The following is a 19,243-nucleotide window of genomic DNA, read 5'->3' as shown; positions in this document are numbered from 1 at the left end:
ACATGAAAGATAAAATTCTTAAAATAACATTAATTAAAAATAAAATAGGTCTAGACATTAGTGATATTTTTCATATAAAAAAATAAAATTGTATCCGTAAATATGGGTGGGCACAGATCAAATATCCGAGTATTTGGAGGCATTCGTGTCGATTCGATCTTTAGCCACCTGAATATTCGGTGACTCGGATATCCAAAAAATTTAAATTTTTTAAAGAATATCTGATTTGATCAGTAAATAAAATAAAAAATTTAAAATAAATGTAAATCTAATAATAATATTTTAATATAAAAATAAAACATTATTTAACTTCTTAAATTCAAATACCTAATATAATAAATTTCATACATAAAAATATTGTAAAACTTATATAAACTATAATATATATAACATATATATAATTCTGTACATATATGTATATATATATATGCATATAACGGATCGAATTAAAAATTCGTTTGTAAAAATATTTGTATTTGTGATTTGCTTCTTTTTAAGATATTACATTTTAGTTATTGATTTGCTTCTCAGAGTAACGGATATCCATATTATTTTTTTGTTCAAAGCAAAACGGAAAACGAATAGAATCAAAATTTATGAAGATTTTGCCCAACTCTATCAGTAAAAAAAAAAAAAAAAAATATATATATATATATATATATATATATATATAATTTTTTTTGACATGATATATATAAGGCTTTTGATTCGTTATTTGTTTTGATTCAAACCGAAAATCTAGAGTTTCAATGAAATTATGTATGTGAATTTTATATTAAGAAATAAAATATATAATATGAATACATTTATGAATATAGTATGAATACACCTTTACATTTATTGTCAAATTATTATGAAGCTGCCACATGTCTATTATAATGTGAATGCATTTATTACAATATTTCTCATTTAATGTATAAGGGATAAGAAAAGAAACTATTGCATCCAAACAAACTTATTCTCGTACACATTGATGAAGGATAAAACTCTTTAAAAATACAAACTTACCAAATTTTATTATGATCAAACTACATACAACCATTGGGAGCAAACCCTGCCCGCGCCCGCCAGCTCCATCGTACACAACTTGTAGCGTCTGCTACTGAACGTTCCCGAAAATGGCTACGTTACCAACGTTAGTATTGTTTGCAAACGCCAAACAAACCTTGGACATATCATGCACGTACAAGACCCCTTTCGAGTCAAAAAAAAAAAAAAAAAAGACCCCTTTCGAGTCAAAAGTTCCACTACGGTGCCGCCTTTGAAGGAGAATGAGACTTTAGGGATGTTCACAGTCTCCTGACCGGTGAAATCGTAGCACGTGTCGAGTATCCGTGACCCCGACGTAGTCTTATAACTCGACATCTTTTCCTTGAACGCGGTTCGCAGCGCCTCGTAGGCCTTGAGAGGGAGGCGAGTGATCATGGTATCGGACTCGACTATAGCACCTGCTGTAGAGAACACGGTTAAAGGGATCTCGAGTTACTTGTCGTCGACGGAGATACCTACGACATCGAGGCCATAGAAGGAAGTGGCTGTCGAGATGAGAGTGTATTTGACGGAGTTATATAATCCTCCGGATCCGAAGGTGAGATACTGAGATGGCCAGTGTACTCTGGGGAAGAAGGGAGGCAGTAGGAGAATATGTTATTGTACGTCATCGCTGTCTCTGCCAAGCCCGATAAGCCAAGCGGCACCGCTGAAAAGTCCTTGGTTGTACTCTCCGCAGCCAAAGCTAAGACTGTCGAATACATCAGAGTTTAATGTAAATTTCTCCTTGGCGAGAAATCCAGAGGTGAGCGATTTATCGCCGTATCTGACACCGTAGACGCAGTTGGAAGCCGAGCAATTTCTATAGTGACCTTGGGAAGTGAGATAATCACAAACCGGGGATGAGCAGGAGATGTTGGAGTAAGAAGAAGACGACGAAGAAGGGTTAAAAATGGGCTTCTCTTGTGGATAACTAGTTCGAACACATGGCTCGCATTGAGTTCACGTCAGATCACTGCCTGTGTCGAAGACCAGAGACAGATCGTGTTTCGGCGTCCCGATTCCGACCGTTTGCTGAACCGATCGTTAATCCGTCTCTAGCCTGTAGATCCGTTGACAGGCTTTGACTGACTCTAGCTCGGCCTGTTCGCTTCTTTGAAAGCTTTGAGTGTATGGATTTTACGCGCTCCTGGTCGAGTCTGAGAATCTCGTCATGGTCGGGACTCGTCCTTGCTTGCTTGCTGCTCAGACTCGAGCATGGGCCGTGTCTGTGCACCACATGCAGCGACGACTTGGTATTAGATGCTGAGATCAATTATTTAGCGTTGAAAATATTAACCTCTGTCGGCACCAATCAACATATATTAGCTATGATAATCTCACCTTTTGGAGAAAGAACACAAGGTGCTGATGATGAAGGAAAAAGAGAGCTGGCTTGAATTCTATGAAAAGAAACCTCTCCGCTCTCTCTCTTTTTGAGCCCAACTGAGCCATACACAGAGGATTATAGTTATGATATTCAATAAATTCTTCATTTTACACTACTAAATACATGAAACTGGTTAGTCATTTTATAACCAAATTTCTTTGCTCAAAAAAGCTCTGTAGTTGATGTTGTCAACTCAAAGCTAGCCACATATCACATACCATTAATATGTAGGGTTATGACCATTAATATAAGATAAGTGTTAGAAAAGTCTAGCGCATTTATAATGTTAATAGTTCAACTCTCTAATTGAGCCAGCAAAAATAAACCCAATAGAGAAACGTTTTAGGACTTCCATCCTCTTACCCCATGACCCCTAGAAGAAGCTTTGAACCTAATTATATCAATGCAATAGCTTGCACGAGACCCCATCAATAACCCCCGGATCAGCGACGTTGATGTTGACACCATGCACTTTACTTTCTTCTGGCTTCTCTTTCTGTCATCAGAATCTAATATGTCTACGCACTGTCAATGAAAGAGACAACAGGATCAGCGGCTAAGGCAAAGTCGTGGGAAATGCAATGCCTACAATTCTAATTGAATACATCTTCAAAACATTAAGGAAATTGTTTACCAAAAAAAAATTATATATATTAAGGAAATCTAGTAGAATCGCTCCTTGTATTTTTACTTTTAATATACATCATGTCTTACACAAGTATAACTTGAGTGACGAGTCTCAGAAGAATACACGAGAAAAGGATTTAGTCTTCGACTAATGAGGGACGTTGTAGCCTTGTAGGTCCACCATATCCTGTCAGTTTTCAAGAAACCAGGGGCTCAACCAATAACTGATAAATATATAACAATATTATAATTAACTTATTGTATAATGCTAAAAATCCTATAATGATCAGAGAAAATGGTAAGGTTAATTAAATCTGAAAAATCATGTAACTGTTCATTAAAATATAACACATCAGATTATATAAACAAAAAAAACCACAATAACATTTTAAAGAGAAACGCATAAAGTATATTAGCAAAACAAACGCTTAAAAACGTGGCACGTCTATAGTTTAGCATTATGAACGTGTTACGTATATACGACAATTTATTTCTTTCTTTTCTGACATAGAGTTTTTTTTTTGTAACTGGCTTCACATAGAGAGTTTGTTCGTACGGTTTTCAAACTAGCAAAGAGAGAAGTAGAGAACGTGTTACCGCTATTTTTATTTTTATTTTTATTTTAAACAATGTTTCCAATTAAAGAAAAAGAGAAAAAAAAAAACAAACAGTGTTTCTAATAACAACTGCATGCAAGCAATCAAACAACTTAAGATATGCATATATTATAACAAATGCAACTCACTATAATTGGGATTCTTAAACATATAACGTGTAGCTTGTCCATCATGAAAGTAGCTGCATGATCGTTTTTAGGTGTTTCGATTTCTGATAGTCTCGGTGTAGCTCCCCCAACCTAGCTCGCTCTTGCTCTTACTCACGTCCTTGACCGGTATATCTTTAGATTCGGTTTCCCTAGGTCGGTCGGCGAAATTATTTGACAGTCTAGAGTGGATGTAGTCTAAGCGTGCTCGATCGTGCCTGAGGATGTTGTCAAGGTCGAGTCTCGTAACTTTGCCTCTCCTAAAATGCGAGCGCACGACATGCTTGTCCACTACGTGCAGCGGCTCCTTGGTATTTGATCCTGAGCAAATTCACGATAAAAGCAACATACGACCCAAATTAACATAAATTAACAGAAAGCACATGAAGATTGAACTGGTTAACAAAGATAATAATAACCTGTTGATGAAAGAGAGCTGAGTTGAACTGTGTGATAATCCACTTTTCTACTCTCTCTTTCTTGAGCTCCCTCGGTACAAACCCAATTGAGATATACCCAAAAGATTAGTATGATATTCAACACATTCCTCATTATGCTTACTAATATTACCCTCTCCCTAACAGCAGCAATATTAAGAAATGTCACTCAATTACATGAACTTGGCTGGGCCTTTTATAGCCAATATGTTTGCTGAAGAAAGTGTCTTGTTATTGGTGTTATGAAACCCTAGACAAACAATATATGCATAAATATATCACATAAGTTGGGACCCTCTTTCCACGTCCAGTGTACTAAAGGGGTTGTAATATTCCAAGTGGCTTACAAAAAGGGTTGTAATTAATTTTTCACTATATGTTTGTTTCATTCGGTGTGTTTTGTCTATATTCCAAGTCTCTAAGTCTAGCCGTATTAAAGGGGTTATAATATTCCACCAACTAAGCAATTGATTGAGCAGTGAATCCAGCGAACTAGTTGCAAATATGCTATTGTAAAAGTCCATGATCTTCGTTACTTTACTCGTTACACAAGAAATATTTATATCTAGTAAAACCCAACATTTGTAATTCGGTCACGTTTGTCGGTTTGACTGAGTTGAAATTATATTCCACCAGTTTGAATTTGAATTTGCACGCACGCGTCACAAAAGATTTCTTCACAAATCTAGAAGAACGTCTCTCTCACCAAAACCGAATATAACTCAAAGCAATATCTGCATGGGCTCTTATACAGGCTCCTAAAACGTTAAAAACATTTAGTTTGTTCACCGACATCATTTTGTATTGAAGTAAAAGCATGATTAATGGGAGTTCTTCGAATAAAGTTATTATCGGAATATAAAAAATCGTCTTTTAACTTTTAACTAAAAAAGTTAAAACTCGGCTCTGTATGAATGAACCAAGACCAACTGTAAGTCTGTAACGCCCCTTATTTAAGAGTCGGTTTTTACTTTTTTTAGTTAATAGTTAAAAGACGGTTTTATATATTCTGTTAAAAACTTCAAGAACTCCTGTTAATCATGTTCTAATATGTAAATTAACAGTTTGGGCTTTTAATACGTCATTACCGAAACCAATTAGTTTGTTCACCAACATCAGTCTGTATTCGAGTAAAATATGTAAGTTAACAATTTGGCCTTTTACACTTAGCTAAACAAACGCTTTAAAAACAATATTTGTAAAAGAATACGTACAAAAATACAAAGAGAGATAGAGATATGTATACTGCGGAGTGCAGGAATCGGGATGTCTATGCAAGTGTTTAGGAGGAATTCTTTGTTACGCTTTTTAAATTACGTGTTGAGAGAGATTTATAGATAGGGCGTTTAACCAATTGAGTGTACGACCATAGGTCAGGCGGTCAATCGGTTTCTTTCTTAACTCACACTTAAAAGCTGTTGAGTTTATTATGTTTCACTACATACAACCATTGGGAGCAAACCCGACCCGCCCGCCAGCTCCATCGTACACCACTTGTAGCGTCTTCTGCTGAACGTTCCCGAAAATGGCGACGTTACCAACGTTAGAATTTTTTGCAAAAGCCAAACAAACCTGCGACACATCATACGCGAACAAAATCCCTTTCGAGTGAAGTTCCACGACGGTGCCGCCTTTGAAGGAGAAGGATACTTTAGGGATGTCCACAGTCTCCTGGCCAGTGAAATCGTAGCACGTGTCAAGTAGCCGTGATCCCAACGTAGTCTTATAATTCGACATTTTTTTCTTGAACGCGGTTCGCAGTGCCGCGTAGGCCTTGGGAGGGAGGCGAGTAATCACGGTGCCGGAGTCTATTATAGCACCGGCAGTAGAGAACACGGTTACAGGTATCTCGAGTTTCTTGCCCGCGACGGAGATACCTACGATATCGAGGCCATAAAAAGATGCTCTCTCTGTGGCTGTGGAGATGGGAGTGTACTTGAAGGAGTTAGATAATCCACCGGATCCAAAGGTGAGGTGGCCAGTGTACTCTGGGGAAGAAGGGAGGCAGTAGGAGAATATATTGTTGTAGGTCATCGCCGTCTGCGACGGAAATGAGAATTCGCCGCGGCCAAGCCCGAGAAGTCCGGCAGCACCGTAGAAAGCTAAGAAGCTTCCTTGGTTGTTCTCGCCGCATCCAAAGTTAACGCTGTCGAATACATCAGAGTTTATAGTAAATTTCTCCTTGGCGAGCAATCCAGAAGTGAGCGTTTTATCGCCGTGTCTGGCACCACCGTAGACGCAGTTGGAAGCCGAGCAATTTCTATAGTGACCTATAATCAATGTGGTGAAATTGTTTTTACAAATTTGTTTTTTCTTTTACAAAAAAAAAAAAACAAATTGAAAAAAAAGCTGAAAGTTAAACCTTGGGAAGTAAGAGAATGGCAAACCGGGGATGAGCACGAGACATTGGAGTAAGAAGAAGACGAAGAAGGGTTAAAGATGGGCTCGTGTTGCGGATAGCAAGTTCGAACACATGGCTGGCATTGAGTCCACGTCAGATCGCTGCTTGTGTCGAAGACCAGAGACAAAATCGTGTTTTGGCGTCCCGATTCCGACCGTCACGATGTAGTTTGGTGAACCGATAGTGAATCCGTCTCTTGCCCGTAGATCCGTTGACTGGCTTTGCCTGACTCTATATTGGGCTGTTTGCTTCTTTGAAAGCTTTGAGTGGATGGATTTTACCCGCGCCTGGTCGAGTCTGAGGATGTCGTCATGGTCGGGACTCGTCCTGGCTTTCTCGCTGCTTAGACTCGAGCATGGGCCGTGGCTGTGCACCACGTGAAGCGACGACTTGGTATTAGATGCTGAAATCGATCAATTAGCGTTAAATTTGTCAACATCTGTTTATTATTCTTGTCAGTAACAGTCATCATATAAAGATAATATATCACCTCTTGGAGAAAGAACACATGATGATGATGGTGATGGAATAATAGAGCTGACTTGAATTCTGTGAAAAGAAATCTCGCCACTCTCTCTATTTTGAACTGCATCCGTACATCCCAAACTGAGCCAAACACAAAGGATTATAGTTTTGATATTCAACAAATTCTTCATTTTACATTCTACTTAATACATGGAACTGGTTAGTCATTTTATAACCAAATTTCTTTGTTCAAGAAACTCTGTAGTGGATCTTGTTGAACTCAAGGCTAGCCACATATCACTATCTTAGTGACCATTAATATAAGATAGTGTTATAAAAGTTAAGTCTACATTCAAGTGTTTAAAGTCTAGCGCGCGTATTAAAGGGGTTATATTCCACCAACTAAGCAATTGATTGAGCAGTGAATCCAGCCAATTAGTTGCAAATACGCTATTGTAAGTAGGTCCATGCTCTTCGTTACTTAACTCTGTTACACAAAGGAAATAATTTATATACAGTCAAAAGCAACATTTGTAAATTGTAATTCGGACGTTTGTCGGTTTGACTGAGTTGTAATCATTTTCCACCAATTTGAATTTGCACGCACGCGTCACAAAAGATTTCTTCACAAATCTAGAAGGACGTTTCTCTGACCAAAACCGAATATACTGTAACTCGAAAGCAATATCTGCAGACTGCATGGGCTCTTATACTGGCTCTTAAAACGTTTAAAAAACACTTAGTTTCTTCACCAACATCATTTTGTATTGGAGTAAAAATATGTAAATTAACAGTTTGAGCTTTTACAATAAACGTGTACCATAGACCATCACGTCCTCATACAAATTATACACTTGGCGCCAAATCCACAAATAAAATTTACCCATATGTTTTCATTAACTACACCCATTCGGAGCAAACCCGACCCGCCCGGCTGCACCGTCGTACACAACTTCCAGCGTTTGCTGCTGAACGTTCCCAAAGATGGCAGCGTTATTATCATCGCTGTTCCCCGCAAACGCCAAACAAACCTGCGACATCTTAAACGCGTACAAAACCCCTTTCGAGCCAAGCTGCACCACGGCACCACCATTGAAGTAAAACGACACCGTCGGGATCGTCACCGTTTTTAACCCGGTGAGATCATAACACGTGTCCAAGATCGAAACGGCCGACGTATTCTTATACTGCGACATCTTCGCCTTGAACGCGCCTCGCAGCGCCGCGTAGGCCTTCGGCGGGAGGCGAGAGATGACGGTTCCGGAATCGATCAGAGCTCCCGGAGTGGAGAACACCGTCGGAGGAATCGCGAGTTTCTGACCGCCGACGGAGATTCCGACGATGTCGAGACCGTAGAAGGAAGTGCCGTCGGTGATCGTGGAGATCGGAGTGAACTTAACGGATCTGGAGACTCCGGCGGATCCGAAGGTGAGGTGTCCGGTGTAGCTAGCGGAGGAAGGGAGGCAGTAGGAGAAGATCTTGTTGTAGGTCGCCGCCGTCTGCGACGGGAAAGAGAGCTTGTCACGGCCGAGGCCGAGAAGTCCGGCGACTCCGGTGAAAAGTCCTTGGTTGTTTTCGCCGCAGCCGAAGTTAACGCCGTCAAACACATTAGACGCCGTTAGTGTAAACTTCTCCTTGGCGAGAAAACCAACGGAGAACGATTGATCGCCGTATTGAATACCGTAGACGCAGTTCGAAGCCGAGCATGTTCCGGAATTACCTAACCGGAACCGGTTAACATAACCGGATCAGAAATATTAAACCGGATTTACAATAATTGAGAAAAAGAAAAAAACCTGTAGCAGAGGAGAGTGAGCTACACTCAGCCGATGAGCAAGAGACGTTGTGGTACGAGGAGGACGAAGACGGGTTAAAGATTGGTTCCTTTTGGGAATAGCAAGTTCGAACGCATGGCTCGCATTGAATCCACGTCAGGTCGCTTCCTGTGTCGAAGATCAGAGACAGATCGTGTTTCGGTGTTCCGATTCCGAGGGTTACGACGAAGTTTCCTGAACCGTAGGTGCTTCCGTCTTTAGCTGGTAGATCCGTTGACTTGCTTTGCCTGACTCGATCTGTGAGTTTTTTCGACAGTTTCGAGTGAATCGAGTTTACGCGCGCTTGGTCGAGTCTGAGGATCTCGGCATGGTCTGGACTCTTGGCTTTGGCACTGGTTATACGCGAGCACGTGCCGTGTCTGTGCGTCACGTGCAGTGAGGACTTTGTACTGGAAGCTGAGTAGATAAGTTCACGTTAGAAACAGCAATAAAATGCCCACAGATTTTCTTAAAAAATAAACATTATTTTGTGGTTGTTGATGTATATTATTATTCATATATTATCAAACAATGTAAAATAGAAAAATTTCTTGAAATATTATCAACTATTGGAGTCTAAAACATAGTTGTATTCATGTTAACTCACTAATTAACTAGCTAGGCAGCTAGCACGATATTAATCACAGCTATATGTTTGTCAAGCATAGACATCTAACTATATCACTTTCTATTATCATGTGATGGTAATGTTAATGCAAAATTTTGGTCTTACTTGTAACTTAATTAACTTAACAACTAAAGTATACGTCTGTATGATCTTTACATAATAAGGACACCAATAACGTAAGTATATACAAGGACTAAATAACACACACATATATATATATATAGTACGCTATATACTATATTCATCTATCTTTATGTATATAACTAGAATTCATCAGAAATTGAATTGGCCAAGGGAATATTTACCTCTTGTAGAAAGAACACAAGGTGATGATGATGAAGGGAAGAGAGAACTGAGTTGGATAGTATGAGAATCAATCGCCCTCCTCTGTTTTTCTTGAGCTCCCTCGCTACAGTCCCAGTTGAGACATACACAAAGGATTATTATGATATTCAACAAATTCCTATTAAAGCTCATTTTTGCTCTCTTCTTCTCCCTCACGTTAGTAGAAGTGTCACTCAATATCATGATAATGGCCGGTCCTTTATAACCACTCTTCTTTGCTCATGAAAGTCTCTAGTGGAGGTTGCTAAACGTAAGAAGCAATCCACTCATCCAAATATATCTTCATTTTGGGGACCCTATTCCATTGTTTCACTATCCAGTCAGATAGCGACACATCAGCTGGCAAAGGAGTATTATTGTTATTTTATGTGTTTTCTTCTCTCTTTCACACACCGATTTTAGCACAATCAAAGGGGAATAAAAGGTGAATTTATTCCACTCAACTATTCATTAAGTTGTGTATTAAGTAGGTGTCAAATTATGCATGGCTGTGAGATGCTTATAAATTAGTTTGTGACATAAACTAAAGTTTCAATTATTTGAATTGTTCAACGATAACACATGTATGCAATTTGCTCATTAACTAATGCGTGATGAGTCAATTCATAAGTCTTATTATTACTAAGGAGACTAATATTCATTAAATGCAAACAATAGTTAAGGTTGCTTTTACATTCAATGGATTTAAAGTAATGAAGTAGTAGTATCCAACAAAAAGGAAACAGTTTATTCAGGCGATCATTTCACATTCTATCGCTTGATTCTAGCTAACTTATACATGTGAGTAACATACCTTTTTTTTTGGGCAACTGTGAGTAACATACCATATGCTTGTAATTAATTGGGAACAAAGGTGTTGCTTCACGTAATCAATCTCAATGGTATTAATTATACTATAATCTTTAGTAACCATTTGATAGATTAAATAGTCTTTACATGAACGTGTATAACGTACAATAGTTTAATTAATTTACCGTAAAGTAATTGTGAAGTTAGACGACGGTAACTGAATTACATATAATCATTACTAGATTTTGACCCGCGCTTTTAAAGCGCGGGATTATTAATTTGTGAATTATTTGTTGTCGACATATTTATTAATCCGTGTTTTTAATTTTTGGTTTGGTTTCAGTTTGATTTTTTTTAGTTTTTGGTTAGATTCCGGTTTTTTGTTCAAGAGATATAAAAATTAATTTGACTATTGATGAACTTGGGTTTTGATTCAGTTTAGTTTTTTTTTTTCAGTTTGGTTCAGATAACAATGTTAGTAACTTGATAAAAATTCCGAGTTTGATTCCGTTCTAATTCAGTTACCGTATTTCAGATCATTTTAAATAATTTCGGTAAAATATTTTTCTTTTGGATTTTAGAGATAAAATATCGGATAGCTCAGATAAATTTAAATATTTCAGATAGAGTTATTTGGATGATTCAGTTCTAATTGAGAAATCAGAGTAATTTTAAATATTAGGATAAAAAGAAATAGGGCAACCTGTTTTTGGATAGTTTGGTTTTTACTATTTTTAGAATATTTTATAATTTTTAAACTAAAAATTTTGTGTATACCAGTAAAAACTCCAATATTATTGTCAAAACAAAACTCCAATGGAATATTATATAATTATAAAAATAAAATAATTAATATTTTAGGTATAAAATTTATTTTGGATATTTGTGTATGCATTCAGTTTTGATTTTTTCTTCTTCTAAAGATATATGAAACATTTAAATTATTATGAACTCGGCTTTGGTTTCATATTTTTTTGCTTCTATTTGAATTTGGTTATTGATTCTCGATTTATATATAGAGGTTTAAATCTGTTTTTAAAATCTGTCTTCTGTTTGAAAAATAATTGATTCAAACTTATTTTTAGAGATACATATATATATGTATATATATATATATATATTCTAAATATTAAGATTGTTATCGTATTAAAACAGTTGCAAGTATCCACTAAATAATTATAGAATATTTTTAGTATTTCAATGTTTATAACTATGATTTTTTATTCAATTTCCTCGATAATATATAATTAATAAATAATGAGAATTTAGAGGAGTTTTCTTAAATTTTTGCTAACTATTTGTTAAGATTACATAATCTTTGTTACAACAATATTGGAGTTTTGTTTTGACAATCGTACACATGAGATTAACCAAAGCAACTAAGACAAAACATACTGCCATAAACAGAAGGTCCAAGAATGACAACCTCAATCTCCATATCTAAACACCTTTGATCCCAGCCTGTATGAAACCTGTATATCCAAATGTTTGCTTGTGGCCAATCTTGTTGCAACCGAAAATACCACAGATCTGTTGAATAAAGCTGCAGCCTGCAGAGTTTTCCAAGTACGGTTATCTACTCTGAAATTTAGATGAGTTCATCCCCTGCCGACGGAATCGCTGATCCAAAATTTTACCACATGCTAAACTTTACGAAACCTCAGTCTCCTTGTAAACGTGAAAGTACCTTTGAGATCACTTTTAATGGAAGTGATTCTTGTATCTTCACCTTACCAAAGATTCTAGAAATATTGATGCTAAGCGAACAGATCTCTCAGGATCCTTTGACTTGCCAGAAGACAAACACAAATCCCCTGAAACACTAATTGAGCCTCAAACAAAACCTCGGTCGTCAACTGCGAGGCACCCTTAGACAAATCTTTTTCGTAATCACCTTGTTCAAAACGCCCAACTTTGATCTTCATCTTCCTCGAAACTTCAGACATATCATGTCATCGTAATCACCTTTAAAATCGTTTCGGACACATCGCCAAACTACACAGCGGTTACCTTCTTGAATCCTCTTTTGATTCACCAGAACACAACCAGAAATCCTATAAAACCCTAATTGAATTAAACCTCAACCAAAACTTCGATCTTCATCTTCTTCAAACACTCAGAGATATAGCCTTCAAATTTGCCTCTGTCAAAAAAATCCTATATGCATCATCACCTTTATTGTATATTGGAAATCATCGTTGAAACCTTCCGATACACAATTCTGTAATTATCTCTTTTATTAATATGAGTAATTAATATATTAAACATTATTAGTAAATATACCTGTTTTGATAATTAGAAAAGGGAATGGAATGTTTTGTAATAAATAGAAAATTTTAGGAGCAGATTCATAAGAAGTATTCTGCTTTAATAGTATAGATATAGCTGTCAAAAAGTTGAATCCACTTTATTCAAATTTGCAATTTCTTAGAAAGAAGATGACTAGATGCGGTCAGCTGATTGTAATTTAGAACCGAAAACATCCATGTATGATTGAGATGATAAGTCCACAAGAACATCAATTAAGTGCATGTGTGGGCCTCGTTGTGTTTTGCGGAAATTAATGGTACTAATATGATAAGTATAATGATTTACGAGTGGGAACTAAAGATAAAGATTCTTCATAAATAATCTTAATGTAGAGGAAGTGGGAGAAAGCTGGAATCTGAATCATAATTTCTAGAAACTTAGAAAGTGACTAATCGCTTTAATTATATGCCTTTCGGAAGCTCGAGAGCCGTCCAAACTATTATTGTTCACAGAAAGTTCAACACTTTTCCAAGTTGACCGTTCACAGAAATTCAACGGTTATACAAATTTGCCATTCACAGAAACTGTTTTTTGGTGTGTTACATGCATTCATATAAAAAATGAACATATATACAAGAAAGATAATATTGTGGTGGTACACTTATTAAAAAAAAGTGAAAGAGAGACCATTTAACAAAGAGTAATGTGGTTTTGTAACTGAAATTCCTTTTTGGATTTATACTTAGAAAATAGAAAGCTGATGGCTGATGTAGCAATATCATGGGAACTTATTTCTTTTTCTTTTCGTCCCACCATGGATTATGTTTTTATCCGATGAGTTTTCCACTAAGATAGAAATTTAATACGAATTTCCACTCATAGTTTATAGTGGGTAGATGTAAAGGGAGAAATGAAAGGAGTATTATCTTATGAGAATAAATTGATTTTAGGTTCATGTAAATATAATAACATTGGATGGTATGTTATAGTTAGTCTTTGCGTGTGCATATAAATATTGCAACTATCTTCCTAGCGTCGAGATGCTAAAACGCAGCGTGTTAATTTGGACCGACTAATTCATTTGCAGCGTGTTACTAGCGCCAAGCAATTAATTTCTTTGTTGGATAAAAATTGACTCAGAAATATCGATTAAACCGAACCGTACCGGTTTGGAAGCCGAGCACCTGCATGGGTTTGGGTTGTTAAAAGGCCCATTAGATAACTTCCTGCGTTGCGGAAACGCCCATCCAAAATCCGAATAATAGCTGAATCCGTGTAAAAAGTTTCCCAATCCGATTTGAAGAAACGGGTTTGGACTTTGGACTGTGGGTGTGAAGGATTTTTTTGTTCTTCCTCTTCGTTGTCAGTTTCAAATATATCATAATAGTACTATTAATCGCTACCCCCTCCCCCTCCTCGAGTTGGTTAGTCTGTATCAGAAGAAAATCTTGTGTTCATTGACAATCCTATCATGAGGAATATCCATGTGGACTTTATCATGTTATGTTCTCCTTGTAGCATTTTTAAGACTCAGAAACCAATATAACCTTTTCCTTTTTTTTAAACAATACTAGTGTTCAAGGTTAACACACATCCAAGTACCACCACAACATCATATTCTTTGAATGCATATAACATATTGTTACATTAGGAAATTATATATTGCATAAAAGGGTTATAATAATGTTTTGAGTAGCCTCTCTTAAGTTTTAATATGTTCTTCAAATGATAGTTCTAATTATCTCCCTCCACTGGCAAGTTTCTTGAGATGGTGAAGTGCCTTGTGCTTAATCCACTGCCTGTCATATGGCAGATAAGCATTCATGGAATGTTCATAGCTGCATAAGAAACCAGTGTGGATTTGTTAGAATCACTGTAACATATAACCACCAAATACTTATGATTCTGAACTAGTACTTTTAACCATCAAGGTAGCAACGAGCTTTTAGTATCAAATCATTGTTAGTTTTCTTAAACAACATCAGGATCCTAATGATGTGTCTGTACAGGTACTTTCAAGAGCTCAAGCGACTGGATTCAAGAAGAGTTTTCAACTCTTAAGCAAACTAACGGTAGAGACATGGACCTTTCAGTAAACTGATGGGAGAAAATGAACAAAAGCATCAAAGAGAGAGGGAGAGGGGGACTTACACCAAAGCGCTCAGGTCAGTAAGACCATCGATAAAATTGTAAAGATCAGCAATGTCATAACTAAGATTCCTGAGGGATGGGTTGATTTCCTTCAGCTTCCTTTCGTATAAGCCGCAGATACCTGTTCAAATGTCAGCATATGTAAGGAAAACAATTAAAAAGGTACCAAGTAAAAGCAAGTTATCTGAACATCCTAACAACTAACAGAACTATACAAACTATCTGCTATACCATAAAGACAAAAACTCAGCATCATCATAACAACAGTCAACAACTGAGGTAAAGTTAGCTATAAGCTAGTTTATTCGAATAAAAATAATAAACCATCGATAGCTTGGCCTATAGAATCATAGTCCATAAACGTCCTCGTAGCTCTGCTTGGTGAGTTTTGCAACAGGATGATGGTGTGTCTACCGTTCTGATTATTTGCCTACGCAACAAAGAGGAAGCTCAGCTTATAAGAACTGAGAGCATCAAAACAAAATCGAAAACCTAGTTTCTTCTCTGGATAACGAAATCGAATTTGATCTCAGCAGAAAGACTATGCGAGGATTTCAAACGCTATTGACTAAGGAATCAATTAAACTACAGTAAAAGGAACATCAGAGAAGGAATCGATTACCATCCTCAACTGGTAGTTTCACTCCGATAGTTCAATTGAAGACGAAGAAGACGAAGACGAAGACGACGAATATAATAAATACAAATACTTAGGGGGCAAATTCGTAAAATGGTACAGAGTTTCTGTCTCTCAACACGTGACATCTGTTAGTGAGATAAAACAGTGTGTATTCCATTTATGATATGAAAAAACGACAATCTGTTTCTGTCGTTAGCACTTAGCAGTGTGTATCCTCAGTAAATCCAAACGACACATATTCTCTTCTAAATATGAGAAACGACATGTAGTTAGTTCTCTCTTCTGTACGATTGTACCAGTCTTCACACTGTTCGAAAACACAACAGATCCGTTTTAAGTTCCCACCATTACAGAAGCAAAAGATATAACATCATCTTCATCAAAATGATCATAAATTCATAATGTGGAACGAATGAATCACATATTCTCGCTACAAATGGCATGGAAAGATTTCTCAAAAAGTGTGTTATTAGACAAATCAAACAAAAATACAAATATTATATCGTTTACATATAATAAAACCCCCTTTTGTTCTGCAACAAGAATAGACCTAAAAATGCAACAAAACCATTTTATAAAAAGAAACGTTTCCTTCTTTGTTCCTTCATCACCACCACCATCATCATCATCCTCTAATCGATCTTAACCGACGAATAGATGAGCCTTGTGAACCACAGACAAGCATAGAACCCAATTGTTCCCGTGAGCACAAAGAATGCATATGACGCGATCAGCATGTACCCAAAGTAAAGCATCGCCGACACCAGTTTTGTGATCTGAAGCTTTGTGAAGAAGTAGAACGTCGCGTAGAGGAATAGATACAGAGCTGAAGATCCCGATGTTAAGTAAGATCTCCACCACCAAAGGTAGTCCTCACTGCAGAGCTGGAAGTAGCAGAGTACTACTGTTATCTCGGCGCAAGTGACGATGAGGATCACAAAGACGAGGAAGAGGAACCCGAAGATGTAGTAGAACTGGTTGAGCCAGATGGATGTGAGGATGAAGAAGAGCTCGATGAAGACTGCACCGAAAGGCAGGATTCCTCCGATGAGGATTGAGAAAACCGGGTTCATGTACCAAGCTTGCTCTGGGATCTGCCTTGGGATTTTGTTGGTTTTCACCGGGTCATCAACCGCTGGTTTCTTGAAACCGAGGTACGCGCCGACAAAAACGAGAGGAACCGAGATGCCGAACCAGAGGAAGATCAAGGCGAACATTGTTCCGAAGGGAACTGCTCCGGATGACTTCTGCCCCCAGATGAGAGCGTTTAGGACAAAGAAGATGGATGAGACGACTGCAGGGAACAAGAAGGCTGTCCTGAAGGCGATTCTCTTCCACTCTGTTCCTTTGAACATTTTGTAGAGACGTGAAGAAGCGTAGCCAGCAAAAAGTCCCATGAAGACCCAGAGTAGAAGCATGGCCGTCATCAGACCACCCCGGTTCGAAGGTGAGAGGAACCCGAGCATGGCGAAGATCATTGTGACAAGTACCATGCCTAGACATTGGACCCCTGTACCAACGTAGACGCAGAGGAGATCAGAATTGGCTGGAAGTCTGAAAACATCACCGTGGACAAGCTTCCACCCTGTCTCTTCTTGAGCTTCTTCTTGAGTCTCGAGCTCGTTGTATCGTGAAATGTCACGGTAAAGGGTCCTCAGCATTATCATCGCCACCATACCAGACAGGAACAGTACGATCATGAGAGAATTAACAATGGAGAACCAGTGAATTTGGTTATCGTTCATCAGAAGATACGCATCCCATCTAGATGCCCATTTCACTTCACTTTCCTGAAAAGGAGCAACAGCAGGCAAGCAGAAAATTATTAAGAACAAGAACTCTATCGCATCTGTATAAGACGAAAAATCACAAAGTACTTGCCTGGAAATCAACATCATAAGTGAAGATGATCTCCTTCTTTTGTTCAACTTCTTGAGGGGTAGACGAGCTAACCACCAGACGCTTTTTGTGAGGATCACAGGTCGTCAGACGGGTTTTCTCACTCCACTCTCCATCGTATTCATGCTTAACACTACAAATCAAAGGGAAAGACTATCAATCCAGAAAAACAGAGGGAGACCCAAGACATATTCAAAGTATGGACAAGAAAGAAATGCACCTATAAGGTTTAACCTCAAATCCCACAATCCTCGCAGCATCAGTTTCTACATCTCTGTGATACCGGACTGTAAATGCCAAGTGATTGTGCATAAAGAACTTCTGCTCTTTGCTCTGTGTATACAAAACGCAATTTAACAAAAACGAACTACTTCACATACATTTGAAAGAATACTGCTAACAATCGAAACATACTTACCCCTTCATACTGGCCTTTAAGACCAACATGATAACCAAGCTGATAAACAACAGCGGGAGAGCCCTGATCCACTCTTTCGATTGGAACCACAAGAGGAAGGTTGTCAAGTATCCTACCACACACACAGAAGAAAGACTCGTAAAAAAACCGACAAAAGAAGAACATATTCTCCATACAAAGAAAAGTTACTATTTTTTGGTCATACATGTTGACACGGTACTCATCATCAATCTTTTCTTTAAACGCTTTGGCTGTCTTGGCATCAAGAGTGACCCGGCAGAGAATATTACACATCTGCGCCTCCCGCATTTTAAACTGCAGTTGTTTCAAAATCCACAAAGGTTAATAGAGATAAAGTACAGAATGATCATTTAAGAGTCAAAAATAGCAACAAAGACAAACCGAGTATGGGGCATTTTCAATCCGGTCACCACGAAGCACTTCTCCAAGATTCTCAGTACTATCCACAATCTTCTTAGGTTGACAAAAGGGAAGAGAGTAATACGAGTACGGAAGCTGAGTTTTGATAGAGGTTAACTTATTCACTTTGACCTTCAACTCATCACCCTGCAAACAAAAGATAAATCCGAATTTTTCCCAAATCCTCAATCACTAATAAACTAACGTAAACAATCAAATCAATGTAGCTCCTCTAAAGTGCCGACATTGTCCAGATCGAGAGACTGGCGAAAATCAAGCTAAACGTCGGTGCATCAGCACACCGACTCTCATTTTAAGTACTGACTAATCCTAAAGGCAATCAACACCGTAGCAAGATCGAAAGCTCAGATCGAGGAGATCCAATTCAGATCTAGAAGCCTAGGAGGAGCACAGATTCGAACCGTTTTTTTACCTTTTCGAAATCCTGAGGAGCGACACCTGGGAGGTAGAAAGAGTGAGCGGCGTGAACGAAGAGCAGAAGAAGGAAGGCGATGGCGGATCTCTTAAGCTCCATACCCATGGCTGTTCCCAAAAAGGAAAGTTTAGAAGAAAATGAGCAGATCTGAAGCTACGCTCTACAGTTTGTTTATTATCTTATACACTCCAGAGACGAAGACCCCGGAGGATTGTAATGTGATACATCCCGGTTTGTTATCCGGTTCGATCCTAAACCATTCTATTCGCCACGTCACTACTCACGAAGCCTTTCAACAAGTTATCCACTAATGGGCTTATATAGATGAGCCCACGGTATCA

The 19,243-nt window shown here is 37.9% G+C and overlaps 3 protein-coding genes and 2 pseudogenes across 3 annotated transcripts; all 5 read right to left on the bottom strand.

Moving 5' to 3' along the window:
• Positions 1-773: 773 nt before the first annotated feature.
• Positions 774-4,764, bottom strand: LOC106372454 (annotated as a pseudogene).
• Positions 4,765-5,559: 795 nt separating this feature from the next.
• Positions 5,560-7,642, bottom strand: LOC106372450 (annotated as a pseudogene).
• A 213-nt stretch (positions 7,643-7,855) lies between these two features.
• On the bottom strand, positions 7,856-10,188 carry LOC106372449 (aspartyl protease family protein At5g10770). The gene is made up of 3 exons (XM_013812665.3): positions 9,860-10,188; positions 8,909-9,343; positions 7,856-8,832 (listed from the first exon to the last, which is right to left on the bottom strand). Exons 1-3 carry the CDS (start codon positions 10,080-10,082, stop codon positions 8,009-8,011), a joined length of 1,482 nt encoding a protein of 493 aa, XP_013668119.2. The 5' UTR covers positions 10,083-10,188; the 3' UTR covers positions 7,856-8,008.
• Positions 10,189-14,473: 4,285 nt separating this feature from the next.
• On the bottom strand, positions 14,474-15,791 carry LOC106370666 (enhancer of rudimentary homolog). The gene is made up of 4 exons (XM_013810663.3): positions 15,712-15,791; positions 15,414-15,519; positions 15,090-15,210; positions 14,474-14,776 (listed from the first exon to the last, which is right to left on the bottom strand). Exons 1-4 carry the CDS (start codon positions 15,712-15,714, stop codon positions 14,677-14,679), a joined length of 330 nt encoding a protein of 109 aa, XP_013666117.2. The 5' UTR covers positions 15,715-15,791; the 3' UTR covers positions 14,474-14,676.
• Positions 15,792-16,179: 388 nt separating this feature from the next.
• LOC106372448 (transmembrane 9 superfamily member 8) lies at positions 16,180-19,144 on the bottom strand. Its single transcript, XM_013812664.3, has 7 exons — positions 18,900-19,144; positions 18,449-18,613; positions 18,252-18,361; positions 18,047-18,158; positions 17,849-17,961; positions 17,611-17,761; positions 16,180-17,519 (listed from the first exon to the last, which is right to left on the bottom strand). The coding sequence occupies exons 1-7, from the start codon at positions 19,005-19,007 to the stop codon at positions 16,362-16,364; spliced, it is 1,917 nt and encodes a 638-aa protein (XP_013668118.2). The 5' UTR covers positions 19,008-19,144; the 3' UTR covers positions 16,180-16,361.
• Between the last annotated feature and the right edge of the window lie 99 nt (positions 19,145-19,243).

The sequence above is a fragment of the Brassica napus genome, chromosome A10, assembly GCF_020379485.1.
Source record: "Brassica napus cultivar Da-Ae chromosome A10, Da-Ae, whole genome shotgun sequence".
NCBI classification, from domain to species: Eukaryota; Viridiplantae; Streptophyta; class Magnoliopsida; order Brassicales; family Brassicaceae; genus Brassica; species Brassica napus.
Note: the sequence above shows the minus strand (reverse complement) of the source record. Positions and strands in the feature narration are given on the sequence as shown.